Source organism: Microcaecilia unicolor, chromosome 6 (assembly GCF_901765095.1).
Source record: "Microcaecilia unicolor chromosome 6, aMicUni1.1, whole genome shotgun sequence".
Classification (NCBI taxonomy): domain Eukaryota; kingdom Metazoa; phylum Chordata; class Amphibia; order Gymnophiona; family Siphonopidae; genus Microcaecilia; species Microcaecilia unicolor.
In genome coordinates, this window is record NC_044036.1 from 100064324 (window position 1) to 100086134 (window position 21811).

General features: G+C 45.5%; 1 protein-coding gene across 1 annotated transcript in view; it reads left to right on the plus strand.

The window, feature by feature from the left end:
• Nucleotides 1-2849, plus strand: part of CRB1 (crumbs cell polarity complex component 1) — a 201718-nt gene extending 198869 nt beyond the window's left edge. Inside the window, exon 12 of the mRNA XM_030206747.1 lies at nt 1941-2849. Within this exon, the coding sequence (XP_030062607.1) occupies nt 1941-2156 (216 nt within the window). The 3' untranslated portion in view covers nt 2157-2849. The remainder of the gene's footprint in view (nt 1-1940) is intronic.
• The last annotated feature ends 18962 nt before the right edge of the window (nt 2850-21811 follow it).

Below are 21811 nucleotides of genomic sequence, written 5' to 3' on the forward strand. Positions count from 1 at the left end.
TTTCTACTCTTCTGCTTTCCTTGGATCTTTCGTAGAGGTGTTTTCCTGTTTGTTATAAACTGGGCACTAACATTTATGAACCCATTGCATGTGTAAATGTTAAAAATGAGCATTTATATTGTATGCATGCACACACCAGTGAAAGTGCTAGCAGGGTGCCTAAGCACTGCCCGCTTGACTTACATAGTGCATATCTGCAAGGGAACGTATAGAGGGGAGGAGCATGGGCAGGACATAGGCAGGGCTCCCTCTTACACACATGGGACTAAATTCAATAAATAGCATCTAAAAAAATCAGCGCCAAAAAAATAGCGCTTAGCGTTAGTCTATAAAAGGCACTCAAAGTTAGGTGACATCTATAGAATAGCTGTTAGCTCCAGGAACCACAACTACTTGTAGGTGTGACCATTTACACCAACAAAACCCTGGTATAAATCCCTGCACCTAAATGAGGCATGAATCCCCTTTATTCTATAACAGCATACATAAATTGTGGGAATGCCCCCAATCCACCCATGGCTGCACCCCCTTTTTTGGATCAGATCTGAAGAAGGGCTACCTTCAAAAGCTAATCAAAAAATGTATTAAGTTAGTCCAATAAAAAAGGTATCTTATTTTCTTTTCTATGTTATGATTTTATTATAATTGTTTTATTGATACCTGCTTAAGTAACAAGCAGCTATAAATGAAATAAAGAAAATAAACATTTTGGAGCTAACGTACATTGACCAATTAATGTACATTAATATAATTTATTGCATGTTATGTAATGCAAACTCTATCATTCTTAGTGAAATCTATTTACTATCGATACCAGGGGTTTTATGGGAATATCCTGAAACCCCAACTGGCTGGGTGAGTCTTGAGGACTGAGTTAAAAACCTCTGATCTATACACTCACACCTGCATTTTATAAACATGAATTACTAAATTTATGTGCATACAATTTGTAGAATAAGGATCATTGTGCAAGCAACGTAATTTAATAATTGGCTGTTAATAGGTGTTAGCAACCAATTATTGGCTTATGTTGGTGTTGATTGGCACCAATTGGCACCAATTATCATTTACACCTGCAACTGCCCTTAGGTACTGTTCTAGAAGTTGTGCATGCTAATTCTATCACACTCAACTTCAAGGGGAGTGTGGACAGGGGAGGGGCAGGGTGGGTCTTCTAGGCATGCAGGTTATAGAATACAAGGAGTTATGCACCTGACTGCCAACCGTTAAATTCAAGCAACACCAGCCTTTACCATGGTTCAAGTGCTCACGCCTATAGTTAGGCATGAAAATGTGGACTTACACTTGAATTCTGTACTGGCAGTTCTGTATATTTAGCACACAGCAACCTGGCACCAAACTTTTGGCAGTCTCTTGAACTGAATCTACCCCTTAATGCATGTCAGTGGCATAGCCACGGGGAGCCTCAAGGGCCTGGGCCCCCTCTGCTTTAATGGTTGGCATGGATGCCAGCCAAAAATGTCTCCTACATGTTAGTCCTGCTATAGAGCAGCACTTAAAAGGAGCAGACATGCTTCAGCCACCAATGCTGGCTCTCTCGTACACATTCAGTTCAGTGACTGATCTGAGCATGCATGGAAGTGCAGTCAGCAACATAAGTGCGCTACTGACTTGAGTGCTGCTCTGCAGGCGGGACTTGCATAGGAGATGTCTTCGGCTGGTGAGGATTGGCATTCCCGCCAGCAAAGGTATGTTTTAATTTGGAGGGAAGGGGAAGAGAATGTCAGGCTCCCTCAGTCCACCTTTGGGACCCCCCCCCCCCCAAAAAAAAAAAAGGTCTTCTGGCTACGACCCTGATGCATATTGATGTATATCAGTTCAAGTTAATGCAGTTAACTGTTTAATACACTTTAGTAAATGAGACCCTTCGTGTCTTGTTGCATATTATGCCGCAGTTACTGCTCTTTCACTCTTTACAGGCAAAAGATGCCTTGATGTCGGGCGTTTTCACAGCTTTTGCCTCCATCATCCTGGTCCTTTTTTTCATCTTCTGCACGGGGTTGTGCGCTTTTATCGCTGCCGCTAGCATGCGTGCTAACCAGGGCACCTACAGTCCCAGCCGACAAGAAAAGGAGAGCTCGCGAGTGGAAATGTGGAACATGGTGCAGCCTCCACCCATGGAAAGACTAATTTAGATGGATAACACTGTCATCTAGTACACTTTATGTCTAGTGCAAGCATGCTGTTGATGGCAAGAGGCATCGCATCAATTCATTCTTAAACTCTACACTATTTATCTGAACTTAGCCTCTGAAAGGACTTTGGAGAATGACATTCACTTAATCAAACAACTTCAGAGCTTGTTATACATGAGAAAGTACTGCTCGGCAGATGTGGAAAAGTTCAAATCTCCATTATTGAACTGGAATCTGCCAGTTCTCCTCCACTGTGTAATTACATTGAAACTGGGTTATAAGTAATTCAGTCACATTTCCTCATCTTGCTCCCTAAAATACAAATCTGAAAAATACTGTACACAGAATTAAAAGTAGTTTCCTGCGTTTCTGTGCAAAAAGCTTATTTTAGGTCTGTATCATTTAATGTTCTGCAGCCCACCGTTTTTCCACTGTTTACTTTTCAACATGTTAAGATATGAGCCTTATAAACTGTGCCAATGGGTCTTTTTTCTGGAAGTATGCCTTTCTGTCTGATGTGTTTTTAACTGTGGGTTTCTTTGGTTTCATATCTAGCTATTGTAGCCATATATACATAAAAGGAGAGCACATTTAGTCATTCTACAGGCTGTAATAGATACCAAATAACCATATGTCTTCGTGCTAGAGAGATGTACTGATAGACAAGCCTTAGTTCATTAAATCAGAAACTGGGAGAACTCTGCACTATGCAGCAAAATAAAGTTGTTTTATAAATCGACTGTCTTTTTTTATTTACTGTAGCGCCATGTTCTCGATATAGTCCAAGTCCTCTATCCCTCTGTTTTGAATGCAGCTTAGCCCAAACTGTAGAGAGATAAAGATGGGCCACCAGTGAACCTCAATAAGAGTCAAGAGAGAGATTGGGTTGGGGTTGCCAAGCTTGTCTGCCAGGGGAATTGATTGGTGGTCTCATGCAGTCAGGGGTGTATGATGGAGGGTCTTCTTGCTATCAGGAGATGTGTGTGTGTGTGTGTGTGGGGGGGGGGGGGTTCTTGTTAATGTTGGGTTGGGGTGTGATAGGAGTCTTGATGAAGTTGGAGGAGGAACATATGCTGTTGTTGGGGAAATATTGAAGGCTTGGTGGTGTTGGTGGTGGTGGTGGTGGCCTTTGCACCTACCCCTTCCAGTTGACACTAGTGGATTGTGGGTGCCTTGGGGCATAAAAGCCAAAATCTTTGGCCACAACATGTACACCCCATGTAAAATCTATATAATCAGCCTACCAAAATCACACCCATCCTCGTCTTCACCATGCTCCCTTAAAATCTCTGCATCCTGGGGTCCTAGATGTGCAAGTAGCAGCTTTCTAAAATCACTATGTGCACCCATATATGAGCTAGACATCGAAATGCTGGCATTCACACATCTAGATTCTTAGAAACTTCCATTTTATATGCAATAAAGGGACCCTAGTACTAAGCTGTAGTAGGGCTACTGCAAGGGTAGCACATGCCAAATTGACCCTACCGCCGGGGTAGCGCAGGTGGTAGTTCTGAAGTTGGCGCATACAGTTTCCCATGGAAGAAAGTAATTTTCTATTTTCTACCATGGGGGTCATTCTCAGCTGTGGGCTGCCTGATTATTGCACGAGTAGCATGTGAGTCCTTACTGCCTTCTAAATTGGTGGCAGTAAGGGCTCAGGCAGTAAATAGCCGTCCGCTAATTTAATATTGGTGCACAGCCATTTCCATATCATCAAGCTGATCAATCCATAGACTGGTGGGTTGTGTCCATCTACCAGCAGGTGGAGATAGAGAGCAAACTTTTGCCTCCCTATATGTGGTCATGTGCTGCCGGAAACTCCTCTGTATGTTCTCTATCTCAGCAGGTGGTGGTCACACACAGCAGCAGTTCTGGCTAGGCCTCCAAGCCTAATCCTTAGGTTTTGTTGAGGCCTGGGGTTGAGGGCTCTTTTGAGCAAGTGCAAACCTGGTGGTGCCAGGTCCCTCCTTTTCTCCCCCCTCCCGCTGGCTCCGTAAAAAAAAAAAAAAAATTTTTAAACGTCCTTAAAGGCGTTTATTTCGACGTTTATTTAAACGTTCATTGCAGCTACTCACTGGGACACCAGGTCGTTACAGCTCGGAGCGGCAAGCAGGTAATTTTTACCTTTTTATAGCGGGCAGGGGGTTCCCCGATTCTTCTCCTCGTGGCATATGGCGTCGGAGGGCGAGGGCGCAAAGGGTCGCTCCCCGGATCGCTTGAGCTCTTCTAGAAGGGATGCGGGGGTATTAAAGCCTGATTCGCCCTTGTTGGGTGACAGTTTCGTGACCGATGAATGTCACGGTCCTTCCTCCGGCGTGGCGGTTTTTCCCGCCATAAACGCCCATCCCCCGCTCCTCGCCTCCGCCATCTTGGCCGGCCACGCGGCTCGGACGGCTTCTTCGTGGGCCGCCCTTGAGGTTGGAGACATTAATGCCATGAACGCCCTTAATTTGGGCGACGGCACAAAAGCGGCTAAAGTTAAGCGCCGTTCTTCCCGCGCGGCTCCTTCGCGGAGTGTCGCGCCGGATGCCATTTTGGATGCGCAGCATGTCTCTCCCCTGCTCTTGCGAGCGCCGGTTGAGGGTGCGTCTAGGGCTGTGGCCCAGGCTGCGGAAGTGCACAGTCTGGGGGGTTTCTCCCCCGAGTTTGTTTTGCTGCTGCATCAGGCCTTCCTCACGCAAAACGCTGCCCCTGCTCCCTCGTCTGGTAAAGAGGTTGAGGTTCCCAGAGGTAAACGCCCTCGGGTTGATTCCCAGGCCTTGGAGGACTTTGTCTCCTCCGATGTAGATGAGGGCAGCGTGTCTGAGGTCTCCCAACGGTCCTTTGCGGATTCCTTGGAGGAGACGGATCCCCGCTCGGATGGAGCGGATGACCCCTCTGCAGCGCGGCTTTTTAGCCCAGAGGATTTGCCCAACCTGTTGTTACAGGCCATGGACACTTTGAAGATTTCCTCTCCGGAGGACGTCTCTCCCTCAGCCCCTGTTGGCTCTGCCATTATGCTGGGGACGAAGCGCCCGCCTAGAACCTTCCACGTGCATGATGCCATGCACACCTTAATTTCGGCTCAATGGGATGTCCCGGAAGCGAGCCTTAAAGTGGCTAGGGCTATGTCCCGCCTCTATCCTTTGGCTGTGAGTGAACGTGAGGCCTATCTGTGGCCTACCGTGGATTCTTTAATCACTGCGGTGACTAAGAAAACGGCGTTGCCGGTGGAAGGTGGCACGGCCCTAAAGGACGCCCAAGACAGAAGATTGGAGGCGGCTTTAAGGTCGTCCTTTGAGGCAGCTGCTTTAAGTTTGCAGGCCTCAGTTTGCGGCTCCTATGTGGCCAGGGCGTGCCTGACTATGGTGCAGCGGGCTTCCCTCTCGGATCATTCCTTGAGGGCTGATTGGCCAGCCGTGGAATCGGGCTTAGCCTATTTGGCAGACTTGCTGTATGATGTCTTGAGAGCCTCAGCTAAAGGCATGGCTCAGACAGTCTCTGCGCGGCGGTGGCTTTGGCTGAAACATTGGTCTGCTGACCACGCCTCTAAATCCCGCCTGGCTAGATTGCCTTTTAAAGGCAAGCTGCTCTTTGGGGTCGAGCTGGACAAAATCGTGACCGATCTCGGCACGTCTAAGGGCAAGAAATTACCAGAGGTCAGGGCTCGGGCTAGTACTCGTCCCGGTACCTCCAGAGGACGGTTGCAGGAAGCCCGTCGGTACCGCCCGGGCAAGTCGGGTTCCTCTGCCCCCTCTTCCTTCAAGAGGAATTTCTCCCCCAAGCAGCATTCCTTTCGCAGAGACCGCCGTCCCGGAGGTGCTCCCTCCGGTCCTCCCCCAGGGTCTCGTACCCAATGACGGGGCCGTGGTCCACGCCCCAGTGCAGATTGGAGGACGGCTGTCCTCGTTTCTGGGCGAGTGGACCACAATAACTTCAGACGCGTGGGTGCTGGAAGTCATCAGAGACGGCTACAAGCTAGAGTTCTGCCGACCCTTAAGAGACGGGTTTGTACTCTCTCCCTGCAAGTCTCCGGTCAAAGCTGTGGCAGTGCAGCAGACCTTGGACAATCTGATCCGCCTGGGCGCGGTCGTTCCGGTGCCAGAAAGTCAGCTTGGCAAGGGACGTTACTCCATTTACTTTGTGGTACCAAAGAAAGGAGGTTCTGTCCGGCCTATCCTCGACCTCAAAGGGGTCAATCGGGCCTTGAAAGTGCGGCACTTTCGCATGGAGACTCTCCGCTCTGTTATAGCGGCAGTGAAGGCAGGAGAGTTCTTGGCCTCCTTGGACATCAAGGAAGCGTACCTGCATATTCCCATCTGGCCTCCTCATCAACGCTTTCTGCGTTTTGCAGTCCTGGGACGACACTTCCAGTTCAGAGCCCTCCCATTCGGGTTGGCTACTGCTCCGCGGACCTTTTCCAAAGTAATGGTGGTCATCGCGGCCTTCCTACGAAAGGAAGGGGTACAAGTCCATCCTTATCTGGACGACTGGTTGATCCGAGCCCCCTCTTATGCAGAGTGCGGCAAAGCTGTGAACCGGGTAGTTGCTCTTTTGAGCTCCCTGGGATGGATCATCAACTGGGAGAAGAGCCAGCTGCGCCCGACTCAGTCCCTGGAGTACCTGGGAGTTCGATTCGACACCCAAGTGGGCAGAGTGTTCCTGCCAGACAATCGGATTGTCAAACTTCAGGCTCAGGTGGACCAGTTCCTAGTAGCCTCTCCTCTTCGGGCTTGGGACTATGTGCAGCTGTTGGGCTCTATGACGGCCACGATGGAAGTAGTGCCCTGGGCCAGGGCTCATATGAGACCACTTCAACACTCTTTGCTGCAGCGCTGGACTCCGATGTCGGAGGATTATGCTGTGCGCCTTCCCTTGGACCCAGCAGTGCGCAAGGCGCTGAGCTGGTGGATGCAGACAGACAAGTTGTCTGCAGGAATGCCTCTGGTGACCCCAGAGTGGATTGTCGTCACGACGGACGCCTCTTTGTCGGGCTGGGGAGCCCACTGCTTGGGAAGGACAGCGCAGGGGCTCTGGTCTCCTGCAGAGGCAAAGTGGTCTATCAACCTCCTGGAACTCAGAGCCATTCGGTTGGCGCTTTTGGAGTTCATCCCGGTACTGGTGTTGAAGCCTGTACGGGTCCTGTCAGACAATGCCACGGCTGTGGCCTATGTCAACCGCCAGGGAGGTACCAAGAGCGCCCCTCTAGCCAAGGAGGCTATGAATCTTTGCCAGTGGGCGGAAGCGAACCTGGAGCAGCTTTCAGCAGCCCACATTGCCGGAGTCATGAATGTCAAGGCGGACTTTCTCAGTCGCCATACCTTGGAGCCCGGAGAGTGGCAACTATCTGCTCAGGCGTTCTTGGACATCACGAAGCGCTGGGGCCCGCCGAGCCTAGATCTGAGGGCGTCATCGGCCAATTGCCAAGTGCCGCGCTTTTTCAGCAGAGGACGAGACCCTCGATCCCTGGGAGTAGATACTCTTCTCCAACAGTGGCCGACACAAGAGCTCCTCTATGTGTTCCCGCCCTGGCCCATGTTGGGCAGGGTGCTAGACCGGGTGGCAAAGCATCCCGGCAGGGTAATCCTGGTGGGTCCGGATTGGCCCAGACGTCCCTGGTATGCGGACTTGATCAGGCTCTCAGTCGACGATCCTCTGCGGCTGTCAGTGGAGCAGGGCCTGTTACATCAGGGTCCCGTGGTGATGGAGGATCCCTCCCCCTTTGGTCTTACGGCCTGGCTATTGAGCGGCAGCGTCTGAGGAAGAAGGGCTTCTCAGACAAGGTCATCGCCACTATGCTAAGAGCGAGGAAGCGCTCTACTTCTACTGCTTACGCCAGGGTTTGGCGTATCTTTGCAGCGTGGTGTGAAGCAGGCTCACTTTCTCCCTTCACTGCTCCAATTTCTTCAGTGTTGGCGTTCCTGCAAGAAGGTCTGGAGAAAGGCCTGTCGCTCAGTTCCCTTAAAGTCCAGGTAGCGGCTCTGGCTTGCTTCAGGGGCCGCCTGAAGGGTGCTTCCCTGGCTTCGCAGCCAGATGTGGTGCGCTTTCTCAAGGGAGTTAATCACCTGCGCCCTCCTCTGCACTCAGTGGTGCCTGCGTGGAATCTCAACCTGGTGCTAAGAGCATTGCAGAAGCCGCCTTTTGAACCCTTGTTAAGGGCATCTCTGAAAGACCTGACGTGGAAAGCAGTCTTTTTGGTGGCTATCACTTCAGCCAGAAGAGTTTCCGAGCTCCAGGCGCTCTCATGTCGAGAGCCTTTTCTGCAGTTCACTGAGGCAGGAGTGACTATTCGCACAGTGCCTTCCTTTCTGCCCAAGATTGGTTCTCGCTTCCATGTGAATCAGCAGCTCTGTCTCCCTTCCTTTCGTAGGGAGGACTACCCAGAGGAGTACTCTGCTCTTAAATATCTGGATGTGAGGCGAGTCATCATCAGATACTTGGAAGTGACCAATGATTTCCGGAAATCGGATCATCTGTTTGTCCTGTTTGCAGGTCCTCGTAAGGGTCTGCAGGCTGCTAAGCCTACAGTGGCAAGATGGGTCAAGGAAGCCATTGCAGCGGCTTATGTGGCCGCAAGGAGGGTGCCGCCTATCCAGCTGAAGGCTCACTCCACGAGAGCTCAGGCGGCCTCGATGGCAGAGGCCGGATCCGTCTCCTTGGAAGAGATATGCAAGGCGGCAACTTGGGCTTCGGCTCATACATTCTCCAAGCATTACCGTTTGACGGTGGCTGCACGGGCGGAGGCCCGGTTTGGAGCTTCAGTGTTGAGGTCAGGGATTTCAATGTCCCGCCCTGGGTGAGTACTGCTTCGGTACATCCCACCAGTCTATGGATTGATCAGCTTGATGATATGGAAGGTAAAATTATGTATAATCATACCTGATAATTTTCTTTCCATTAATCATAGCTGATCAATCCATAGCCCCTCCCAGATATCTGTACTGTTTTTATTCTGGTTGCATTTCAGGTTCAAGTTTAGTCTTCAGTTACTTCAGAAAGACTTCGTGTTCAAGTTTTTTCACTTGGATTCTTCAAGAGTTGAGACGAGTTTGTGTTACAGTGAGCTGCTGCATTCCTCTCCCCCCCGTTTTACGGGGCTGGATTGAGACATAAATTCTGCCGGCACTCCCTCCCGCTTCGTGCGGCTGTAGGGCAGCTTTGTACCCCTCCCGCTTCGGCGGTGTTAGGGTCAGTCAGCTCCTCCCGCGGTTGCGGTTGCAGGATAAGCCAGATCCCCCCGCATCGGCGGGTGTGGTGTCCCTCCCCCGCTCCGCGGGGATGAGCTGGACGGATTCCCCTCCCCCACTTGTGTGGGGATGAGCTGGGTTAATTCCCCTCCCCCGTTTCGGCGGTGGTGAGCTGGGCAGAGTGTCCCTTCGTGGGTGTAATTCTCTAAGTGCTGAGTCCTGCGGATGGAGCTTTGATATCGACATACTGAGGAGTTTCCGGCAGCACATGACCACATATAGGGAGGCAAAAGTTTGCTCTCTATCTCCACCTGCTGGTAGATGGACACAACCCACCAGTCTATGGATTGATCAGCTATGATTAATGGAAAGAAAATTATCAGGTATGATTATACATAATTTTACCTTACTGCCCCACTTTAAAAAAAGGCCTTTTTCTTTTCATGCACCAAAACTAATGCAGGTCACTTTTTACTACGGCTTAGTAAAAGGGCCCCAACATGCATAGGATCTAAAAAACATATGAATTGTTACCCTTTATAACCAGACATTTGCAGGGAAACTTTAAGAAACAAAAGTACCTCCAGCCGCTAAAACCTTAGGTTTGAGAAGAAAAGCCTTACTCCTTATTTGAGTTTGTCTGGATACATCGGGGAATATTAAAATAGTTTGACCATAAAAAGGTACACTCTTTTTCTGGAAAAAAGTTTTTAGAATCAACATCTTTTTCTCTACAGAAGATAATGAAACTAACAGGGTTGCCCTTTTAGTTATAAGCTCTTGAGAAGACTCTAAAAACTTTGTCAAATCAAGGCTGTCTGGAGAATTTGTCCATATCTCCTTCATGATTAACTACCCTTGAACTTTGAGGAAGATAATAAGAATGCACAATTTCTGTCTCTTCCCGAGTAAGTTATAAAACATCCTTCAAATACATCTTTAAAATTCTCTAAGAGATAAAAAATGGGCTACAGAAAAATTTTATAGCCACAAATAGACTGTTCTAGAAGCATTCTCCAGTGCCTCTAACTGTAGATGGATCAGCAAGTTATCCTTAGTAGATGCCATAATCCCAGCTTGACACACATTAGCCTACTTTTCAAACATTTCTAGTCTTTTCTCAGTCCCAGAAAGTCTAATATCCTATTCATTAAATTTAGCAGACACTTCCTCTGTAAATTTGCTATACAATCTCAAATTATCTTGTACATTCTTATCCATTTTAGTTATAGCAAGAAAAATATCTTGCAAAACCAGAGAAGAATCATAAAAGGATAGCAGAGAACAAAGAACAGGATTTGGTACCTTCAAATCAGAGTCCCAAATGCTCCTTGCAGTGTATCCAAAGAGTCTATCCCTTCCGATGAAATATGGGAGGGCATCATGCTTTCATGCTCCAGAATGGACATAAGGTGTCCACTAGATACAGGTTGTGGAGGCGGGGTTTGAACCTCTGGTGAAAGGGAAGCCTCAGAGGGAGAAAGACACACCGATTGGGAGGCCACACCAGGCAACGGGAGTGCCTTTAGATGTTGATCCATAGGGTCCTTCACAACAGTCGGTGTCAGAACTTTCCTCAAACCTCCTTTTCTCTTCCCCATCAGAGTGGAGCATGCTCCACAGGCTCCAAAGGGGTGATACATGCCTATGGCCGCATTCCATGGTAGGGATGCCTTGATATTGTCAGGATTACTCGCTGTATCCTCACCACTCCTTCACAGTCTCTTCCTTCTCAGCATCGCACACCATCCACTCCCAGGGTTAAAGGTCTGCAATCAGCATCTCAGGCAAACAGGAGATTCACTAGAAGTGCTTTATTATCTCCTTAATACATCTATTCTTCTTTAAGTCTTCCCAGACCTTCCCCTCTATCCGGTATAGTCCAACTTTTCAACACAGTTCAGCTTAGCACTGCTTTTCAACACAGTTCAATTTAGCACTGCTTTCAATACAGTTCAGCTTAGTACTGCTTTTCAACCAGGGGCGTAGCCAAACATCCAATTTTGGGTGGGCCTGTACCCAAGATGAGTGGGCAGAAGAACCCCACCCCGTCCCACAGGTGATTTGGTCTCTCCTTCTCTCGCCTGCAGGCCATATGGTCTCTGAAACATCAATCTCTCACATACCTTTTAAATGGCAGATTTTCACCTGCATCGAGCAGCAACTGATACATACTGCTTGCACTGGCCCCACAGCCTTCCCTCTGACATATTCCTGCCTAAGCAGAAACAGGAAGTTGCATCAGTGGGAAGGCTGTGGGCCCAACATTAGCAGGCAAAGATCTGCTATTTACAAGGTATGCAGGAGGGACAGTTGAGAGTTTTCAGCTGGTGGGGCTCAGGAATCCCTGCCAGCCACATCATAGCTACTAGGTGGGCCTGAGCCCAAAGTGGATGGGCCTGGGCCTACCCTTGGCTAAGCCACTGTTTTCAACACAGTTCAATTTAGCACTGCTTTCAATACAGTTCAGTATAGCACTGCTTTCAACACAGTTCAATTCAACAGCAAAATAGTCTAAATCACTTTCTCACTCTTAGACCGAATGACCCACCTCCCTCATTTGTCAGCACAAATCCTCCTGACATCCACCCACTGGGTCAATCCACCAAGTCTTCCTTCACTCTCTCATGTTCAGTTCATAACTCACTTTAAGAGCCCTCCACCAGTACTTCCATTTCCTCCTCATTCTCTCCTTCTTCCACCTCCTCCAGTTCCATTCTCTCCTCCCCTTCTTCTCGATCTAGGGGCTCCTCCCCTCCCACATCTGATTCCATTTCCCAATCAACCCCCGGCTCCTCCCTTTCTTGCATAGAATCCTCTCCCTTCACCTGATCCCTCTGCTGTTGCTGCACTGCCTTCTGGGCTTTGTAGTATCTTAGTTCCAAATTTCTCTGGTGCTGCACTGCCTTCTGAGCTTTGTAGTTTCTTTGCTCCTCACAATATATATGGTGGAAAAATGGCCTCCAACCAATGGCACCAGGAGCCAAAAGGTGACCTGTAAAATGCCTGCACAGTTTCAGAAAGCTCCAGGTAGCTTATCTAATTTAGAATTAGGTTTAAGCTTTTGTAGCTCTGTATTATTTAAAAGAAGTATTACAGCATTATAATCCATCTTGTGCATAAAGATCAGTTGGAACACAACAGCTTGTTGTGCCTTCTCTGTCTAAATTTCACCACTGTTTAATTGTAAAGTATCCCTTCTGTAAGTTGCTGAAGTCATTTGGTATGTCCTATCAAGTTTATGCAGATGATATTCAATTTTTTGTTCTGTTAACATTATCGGCGACTGCTACCATAGCAAGGTTACAGGAGATATTTGAGGGGCTATTGGAGTGGATAACAGATAACCATTTGCAGTTGAATATAAGTAAAATGGTTATATGCTAATTTCCTCTGATTCAACTCTAAATTACCCCCCCCCCCCCCCAACTGTTTCTCTAGCTGGAACTTCCATTACTGTCTCCCATGAAGTCCGGAATCTAGGAGTTCTATTGGGCTCACCTTTGTCCTTCAGACCCCAGATTAAAAACTCTTACTTTAAATTACGATTATTGAGTAAGTTTTGACCTTTGTTATGTCAGGGTGATTTCCAAAAGGCAATACAAGCTATGATTTTTAGCACTTTGGATTATTGTAACATTGTATATTTGGTCTTGCCTGTTTTGTGTATACAAGCACTGCAGTCATTGGAGCCGACTCTGTGGGTGCTTGAGCACCCCCAATATTGAGAAAATTCTTTGTATGTGTCCATGGAGGGGTTATTTCCATTGGGCTTAGCACCCCCAATAATTTTGAAAAGTTGGCTCCTATGACTGCAGTCAGTACAGAATTCTGCTGCATGTTTGTTGTATGGACTTTCGAAATTTGAACATGTATCTCCTTTACTGCAACAGCTGTATTGGCTTCTTATGGCTCAAAGAATCAAATTTAAAAATTGTTGTTGTTAGTTCATTTGTGATTACATCAGGATATGTGCTGTCAAGGTCACTGCATTAGGCACGTGCTTGTGCACTTGTCATGCTGAAATTAAGACATTTGCATCCAAGTATTACATGAACTGGCATGTTTTCTGTAGCTGGCCCTTCAGAGTGGAATAAACTGCCCTTAGCACTGAAGTTACAACAGACGGTTGTGTCCTTTTGCTAAAATGTTATCTGATAAGCCAAACTTTTGAACTGCCTCACTGACTCTACTTCCTTGCTGCATTCATGTATTTTGATTGTGTATGTTGTTTTGTTACCCGCCTTGGATAAAGGCAGACTATAAATAATAGATACAACAAAAAAAGCACCAAGAGCCTTCAGAAATGGGACACAGTTCCTTTATTTGTAAAAAGTCAAGTTTCAAAGATACATCCGACACGGGCAGTATTTCAGCACACAGTGCCCGAGTCAGGCAGGGCCACCGAGAAGGGGGGCAGGGGGGACAAAATTCCCCGGGCCCAGTGCCGGGGTCTCTCTCCTTCTGCTCCCAGGCCGCCAGTGCTGCAGTCCCCGGTCTCACCCCGCCCGCGGCTCCATCGACAGCTCCCCTCCATCCACCACTGGGCCCCCTGCATTCAAATTGGCAGTGCCTCACCACCGTGTGAAAGCGGCAGATCGCCTCCCTTTGAGCCCTGATTCATTGTGTCCCGCCCATGCGGTAAGAGGAAGTTACATCAGACGAGGGCGGGACACAGTGAAGGAGGGCCCAAAGGGAGGTGATCTGCCGCTTTCACACGGAGGTGAGGTGCTGCCGATTTGAATGCAGGGGGCCCGGTGGCGGACGGAGGGGGGCTGTCGACGGGGCTGGGGTTGGCGGGTGCAGACCGGGGACTGTGGTGACAGTGGTAGCGATTGGGGGGGATTTCGGGGGGGGGGGAGGCCCTGGGCAGCCTTTCCCCGGGCCTGGCTCAGTCCCTCGGCGTCCCTTGAGTCAGTCTGTTGTAAACTTAAATAACATTTTAAAATCACGAAATGGTAAAAACTATAAATAATAAAAACTAATAAATATAAAATGAAAATGAATACAAAATGTAATGTATGAAACAGACATGAAATCTATATACTGAGAATGACATATTTTGTATTCATTTTCATTTTATATTTATTAGATTTTATTATTTATAGTTTTTACCATTTTGTGATTTAAAATGTCATTTATGTTTACAACAGACCCCTGATGCAGGCGCTGTGTGCCAAAACATGGGCCGTGTCGGGTCCATCTTTGAAACTTGACTTAGTACATAAGTACATAAGCACTGCCAAGCTGGGAAAAGACCAAAGGTCCATCAAGCCCAGCACTCCGTCTCCAACAGAGGCCAATCCAGGCCCCAAGAACCTGGCAAAATTCCAAAATTTAATAACGATCAATGGACTTTTCCTTCAGGAATCTGTCCAGACCCCCTTTAAACTCAGCAAGGCCAGCTGCCGTCACTACCTTCTCCAGCAATGAGTTCCAGAGTCTAACCACGCACTGAGTAAAGAAAAACTTTCTCCAATTTGTTTTAAACCTACCACATTCTAATTTCATCTTGTGTCCCCTAGTTCTATTATTGTTAGAAAGCGTAAACAAACGCTTCACATCTGTCCGCTCTACCCCACTCAAACTTTTGTAGACCTCTATCATATCACCCCTCAGCCGCCTTTTCTCCAGGCTAAAGAGTCCTAGCCTTCTTAACCTCTCCTCATATGGTAGTCGTCCCATCCCTTTTATCATTTTCGTCGCCCTTCTCTGCACCTTCTCCAATTCCTTTATATCTTTTTTGAGATGAGGCGACCAGAACTGAACACAATACTCCAGGTGCGGTCGCACCATGGAGCGATATAATGGCATTATAACATCCTCATGCTTGTTTTCCATCCCTTTTCTAATAATACTCAACATTCTGTTCGCCTTCTTGGCCGCCGCAGCACATTGAGCGGAAGATTTCAATGTCCTATCCACGATGACTCCCAGATCCCTTTCTCGGTCTGTAACTCCTAAAGCGGAACCTTGCATGACATAGCCGTAATTTGGGTTCCTCCTTCCCACGTGCATCACTTTGCACTTGTCAACATTGAACTTCATCTGCCATTTGGACGCCCAATCCCCCAGTCTCACGAGGTCCTCTTGTAATCTTTCACATTCCTCCCGCGACGAGATGACCCTGGATAACTTTGTGTCATCTGCGAATTTAATTACCTCACTAGTTACTCCCATCTCAAGGTCATTTATAAATATGTTAAAAAGCAGCAGTCCCAGCACAGACCCTTGAGGGACCCCACTAACTACACTTCTCCATCGAGAATACTGACCATTCAACCCTACTCTCTGCTTCCTATCTTTTAACCAGCTCTTAATCCATAATAATACACTGCCTCCGATCCCATGACTCTCCAGTTTCCTTTGGAGTCTTTCATGGACTTTTACAATTAAAGGAACTGTGTCCCATTTCTGAAGGGTCTTGGTGCTTTTTTGTTGTATCTTGGATTTGTTCTGTACTTTGGACCCTCTCTGTGTTGTTGTATTGGACTATAAATAATAAACATAAAACATATCGACACCAGAGATGCAGCCTTTTCTGTTGCAGGGCCACTATTGTGGAATAGGCTGACAGAGACACTTGCAGCTTCTTCCTGATTTGTCATGTTTTAAGCAGCATTTGAAAGCCAATTATTTTGTCAGTCTTATATTAGAGTCTGTTGTAATGTAGAGTAGGTTGTTTTAATGTATTATTTTTGTGATTTTGAGTATGTTTTATTGTAACCCATATAGTTAATAGAGGGCTAGAAATATAAAAGAAAGAACCCGAGATGGACAGAAACATCTTGAATACATCAATTCAAGCTAAACCTGACTCTTTAATGGAAAGAACACAGAACCCACTCCACACAACCACGAATACCATACAAATCACAAGGGAAGATAGATGCAATCAAATTTTGGTCGGATATATGTTAAGACCAATGGTCACCAATGACTAACAAGGAAAAATTCTTATTTGAATGGGACAAAAGATGCACAAACATACTGGACAAAATAGCCCCTATGAAAACAAAAACAGGACAGAGGCACAAAGTAGTGCGTTGGTACAATGAAGAACTATAAGTGGCTAAAACCCTCTGCAGAAGACTAGAATGAGCATGGATGAAAAACAAAAATAAAATGAACAAAACTGCGTGAAGGGAAGCACGAAACAGGTACAAGGCCAAAATCAAACAGGCTAAAAAGAAATACTATAAAGAATACATAGGCTCAGACTACAAAGATACAAAGAAATTATACAAACTCATAAATAATCTCATAAGCACCAAACCCTTGATGACAGCGAATGAAAATCCCCCATCAGCAAAGAAACTCGCCAAATTCTTCAAAATAAAAATTCTCAACCTCAGGAAGAACCTAACACAAGATGATACAAACATTGAGCCTGCAAATTGGTGGGAAAATGTGGGATACAAATGCTACAAATAAAAAAAAAAACAAAAAAATCTTCATAGACGAACTCAACCCCCCCCCCCCCCCCCCCCCGGAAAATCCCCAGCAGACAGAACATGGATCACCTTCATATAACTCACAAAAGAGACAATAGCCCAAACATTAAGAAAATTCTCCTCTGTCTACTGCATGCTAGACACATGTCCCAATTATATATGAAAAGGTGCCCCAGATCGATTTATAGACCAACTCGCCTCTCATTTGAACTACATGTTTCAGAAAGGCTGCTTCCCACAGGAAAAGGGCAACATACTGCTCACACCAATCCTGAAAGACACCAAGAAAAACATCAACAATACCTTGAACTACAGGCCGGTAGAATCCATACCTTTACTTTTAACTGACTACATTAACAAATTCTCCATACTACACAAATCTCAGTCAGGCTTCAGACCTCAACACAGCACCAAAACAGTGCTGATTACATTAGTGGTTAACCTTAAAAAGGAAATCACAAATGGAAAAAACATTCTCCTCTTGCAATTCGACATATCAAGTGCCTTTGACATGGTCATCCATCAAATCCTCAAAAGAATACTCGACAAAATAGGTATCAGAGGGAAAGTGCTTGAATGGCTCCTAAGCTTCCTGACTACCACCAGATCCTATCAAGTGAAGACAAATTCCTTTCTCTCCCCTCCATGGAAATTGGAATGCAGGGTCCCAAGGGCTTGCCGCCCTCACCAATGTTACGCAACTTCATGATGGCCCCTCTGGCCTGAACACTATCCAAACAAGGCTTTAATCCCCTTATATACGCTGTCGACATGTCACTCTATATCACTTTCAAAAAGAATCTGCATGAAATCACAACCAGGATTGCGGAAGGCATAAACACAATGGAATATTGGACGTCAATGTTTAAGCGCAAACTTAACAAGGAAAAAATGCACTGCCTGATACATCATCACACAATACCGATCACTTCCCAAACATCAATGCCATGGGCACATTTCTCCCAATATCTTACAATCTAAAAGTCCTTGGAGTCACCACAGACCGCAACCTATCCTTTGATAATCAAATCTCATACACTATGAAGAAAATATTCTAAACCATGTGGAAACTGAAACGCATGAAAAACTACTTTCCAAGAAACGTATTCCACACACTAGTCCAATCCATGGTCCTTGCCCATGCTGATTACTGTAATGGAGTTTATGCCGGATGCAGGGAACAATTACTAAAGAAACTGAAAAAGCACAAAACACAGTTGCAAGACTGGTATTCGGAATAAATTGATTTGAAAGCGCGAGACCGTTGCTCCAAAACCTTCACTGGCTACCCATCATAGCACAAATATCCTTCAAGATATGAACTGGCCTATAGAATAATCTTCGTTCTTGCACCTAAATACAAGTCAAACCTTATAAATCTACCCATAAGCAATGCTACCGAGAGTGCAAGAACCTACCTCACCCTACACTTTCCCAGATGTCAAGGCCTAAAATACAAATCTTCATACTCATCCAGCTTCACATACATTTGTGATAGGCTGTCAGGCAGGCGGGCAGGCAAGGGGTGCAGGAAGGCAACCAGAAAGTTTAATTTTGTGTTATCTTCAATGATGATGACCCCTCACTCCAAACAAAACATTTTCCTAAATTATATAGGAACTAAAATGAAAACTTTTTGGCTGCCCATCCCTATGTTAGAATACATTGAATTTGGTATAATGCCTTAAAACAGGCAGTGTACACAAAATTGATTAACTTTATTTTAACCTACAAATTCATACATGTACAGTCAAATTGTTAGTTCTCATGCTGCTTGATAAGGAACATAATACCGAAAGCCTTGAGACACACAAATGACTACATACATTTTTGAAAACACCTGAAAGCCCACTTCTTCAGAAAATTCTTCTTCAACAAACCCACAAAGTTCAATGTCAACCCCAACCAACACACCAAGATGTTCGACCACTAACTGAAACCAAATAAGGCACACATCATCTCCAAGTGGCAATGTAACATGTGTAAACTGAACATGTGTAACAGAAATAAACTGTAAGCCACATTGAACCGACAACTTGATCGGAAAATGTGGGGTGCAAATACAGAAATAAAATAAAACATAAAATAAAATAAAATACAGCAGGACACTTCATAGGAGATATAGCAGTGCTTTTTTCATATTAATATCATAACAGAAGACGTGTATAAGAGATCACGTTTTCTTCTTTTGTTGAGTCATAGAGGATCACATCCTCTATGACTCAACAAAAGAGGAAAACATTTTCAGAGAAAAAACAATTTTTTCAAAGCAGCTTTAAATGTAGGATTGATGGTCTCCATTCTGAGCTCAAGCAGCATGAGAACTAAGAATTTGATTTACATGTATGAATCTGTAGGTTAAAATATAGTTAATCAATTTTGCATACACTGCATGTTTTAAGGCAACATACCAAATTGAATGTACTCTAACATAGGGATGGGCAGCCAAAAATTTTTCATTTTGGTTCCTATGTAATTTAGGGAAATGTTTTGTTTGGGGGGGAGGGGTCATCATCACTGAAGATAACAAAAAATGAAAACTTTCTGGTTGCCTTCCTGCACCCCTTGCCTGCCAGCCAAGCACAAACAACCCTCCCAGCTTCCCATCTACCTATACAACTACTAATAGCATTTATATAGCGCTACCAGACGCATGCAGCGCTGAACACCTGACATAGAGAGACAGTCCCTGCTCAAAGTCCCCCTATGGTTCCCTCCAAGAACCCCCCCCCCCATTCCATGTAGGGCTCCCAGGCTTACTTAAATCCCTAGTGGTCTGGTGGAGGTCCAGTGGAGCAGGAACAATGCCCATGTGTTTCTGTTCTGGCTGAATCCAACATGGTGGCCATGACCTTTCACTCTAGTCTCAGGTGAGATGAAAACCCTAGGGATCAGATAGATCAAGGACTAGAAATGAGATGGTTAAGGTTCCACCAGTAGGCCATTGGCAACCATGACACTACCAAAACATAAGATTCAGCAAGGAAAAGGTTGAGGAAGGGAACACTAAAAACAGCATGTACAAACCCACAACCTTAATCACCCCAGAACACACCCTCCCTTTCTCAGACAGCCTGAAAATACTCGGCCTCACACTCGAGAGCCAAGTGAACTCCACAACAAAGAAAATGTTCCATTCAATGTGGAAACTTAAGCGCGTAAAACCTTTCTTTCCGAGGGGAAATATTCTGCAACCTAATACAATCAATGGTACTATGTCACGCAGACTACTGCAATGCAATCTATGCTGGATGCAAAGAACAACTCACTAAGAAACTCCAGACCGCTCAAAACACAGCAGCCAGGCTTATATTTGGTAAATCGCGGTTCGACAGTGCTAAACCCCTCCGAGAAAAACTGCACTGGCTTCCAATCAAAGAACGTATTACTTTCAAAATCTGTACCCTGGTCCACAAAATCATCTACGGCCAAGTCCCAGGATACATGACAGGCCTTATAGACCTCCCACCCAGAAACATAACCAGATCATCTCGAACATACCTAAACCTCCATTATCCAAACTGCAAAGGACTTAAATACAAAGCAACCTATGCATCCAGCCTCTCCTATATAAGCACACAACTATGGAACGTACTGCCAAAAGTTGTGAAAACAAGCTACGGCCATCTAAACTTCAGGAAATCACTAAAAACCTACCTGTTCAAGAAGGCATATGCCACGACCCAACATAAATACCCACACTCTGCACACAGCAAAATCAAAGATCGTAATGGACACTATATAAGCTTCCCTCTCCTTGACCCCCTCTGTATCTGAAACACAGGTACCTTACTCGACCACAATATCACCTTGTATTTGTTTCTTTTACCGGACTTGGCGCACGCATTCACGGTATTATATAAGCCACATTGAGCCTGCAAATAGGTGGGAAAATGTGGGATACAAATGTAACAAATAATAAAAATAATAATAAAATAATAATGGAAGCAATAGGAGCACAAGACTTTCTAAAGACAGGAATGCTAGTTGTGTTGCATTGCAACATTAGATGGGCAGCCTTCTAGATGCTGGGAGCAATGCCCCATGACATAACTCAACTTTTTTTCATATTCACTGGTCCAAATCAGTCCATTAAGAGTGCGGTCTTTAAGGCCATTAGAATAATAGCATATGTGATCCTAGATTTATCGGTGTCACCTAGGGACTCATAAGCTAGGGTAACAACTTGTCACCCAGCACAAACAACAGGTCAAACTCAACCAGTGTCTCATCACACTGTCATTTAAGTGTTCTTTGAAAGACATCTTTGCTGGGGCTGTTTATATAATTGAATTTGTGCCTTACGATAGGACAGTAAACAGAACCAGTGTATCTAAAAGGGTTTTTTTTGTTGATCGCTTGTACAGAATTGCCAGCTTTCACTTCTAGAACGCCATCTCCAGCGGAAAAAAAAAATCTCCATTTTTCTGTGCTCTGACAGGATAATTGTTACACCTAGTCAGAAAAGAGCATAAGAAATTTCTTTTACTCTAAATGTCTAGCCAAAAAAATGTTGTGCACACTAATCAAACAGACAGAAATCAATGTATTTTGCTTGTTCGATGTGATCAAAATGTAGAGAATATAAACCAAACATTCACAAAATGAAAGTGAAAAATTGAAGAAGAAGCCAATTATGCAAGAAGTAGACTGCTGACATTTAGAATGGGGCTAAGATGAGCAAGAAGACAGAAAAATGGTTGGCCAGCAACCAAAAACATGAAAGACAAATCACAAAATAGGATGCTACTAATTAGGCTGAAATGCCAGCATTGTTCCTATCCCATTCAAAGCACACAATGTCACGATGATGTCGTAGACCCCTCTAAAATGCCATGGGCCAATACATTACAGAAAGCTTAAAAAACATCAGAGAGCTAGTAAATTAAATACAAATGCTTTTAAATGACATTTGGAGTTAGCTTACTATCTCAACATTTTGATGCTTAAAATAAATACTATTTTTAATACAGAGCAAAAGTCAGACATCTGTATGTATTATACAACTCATTATTTAATGTAGCTAACGAGA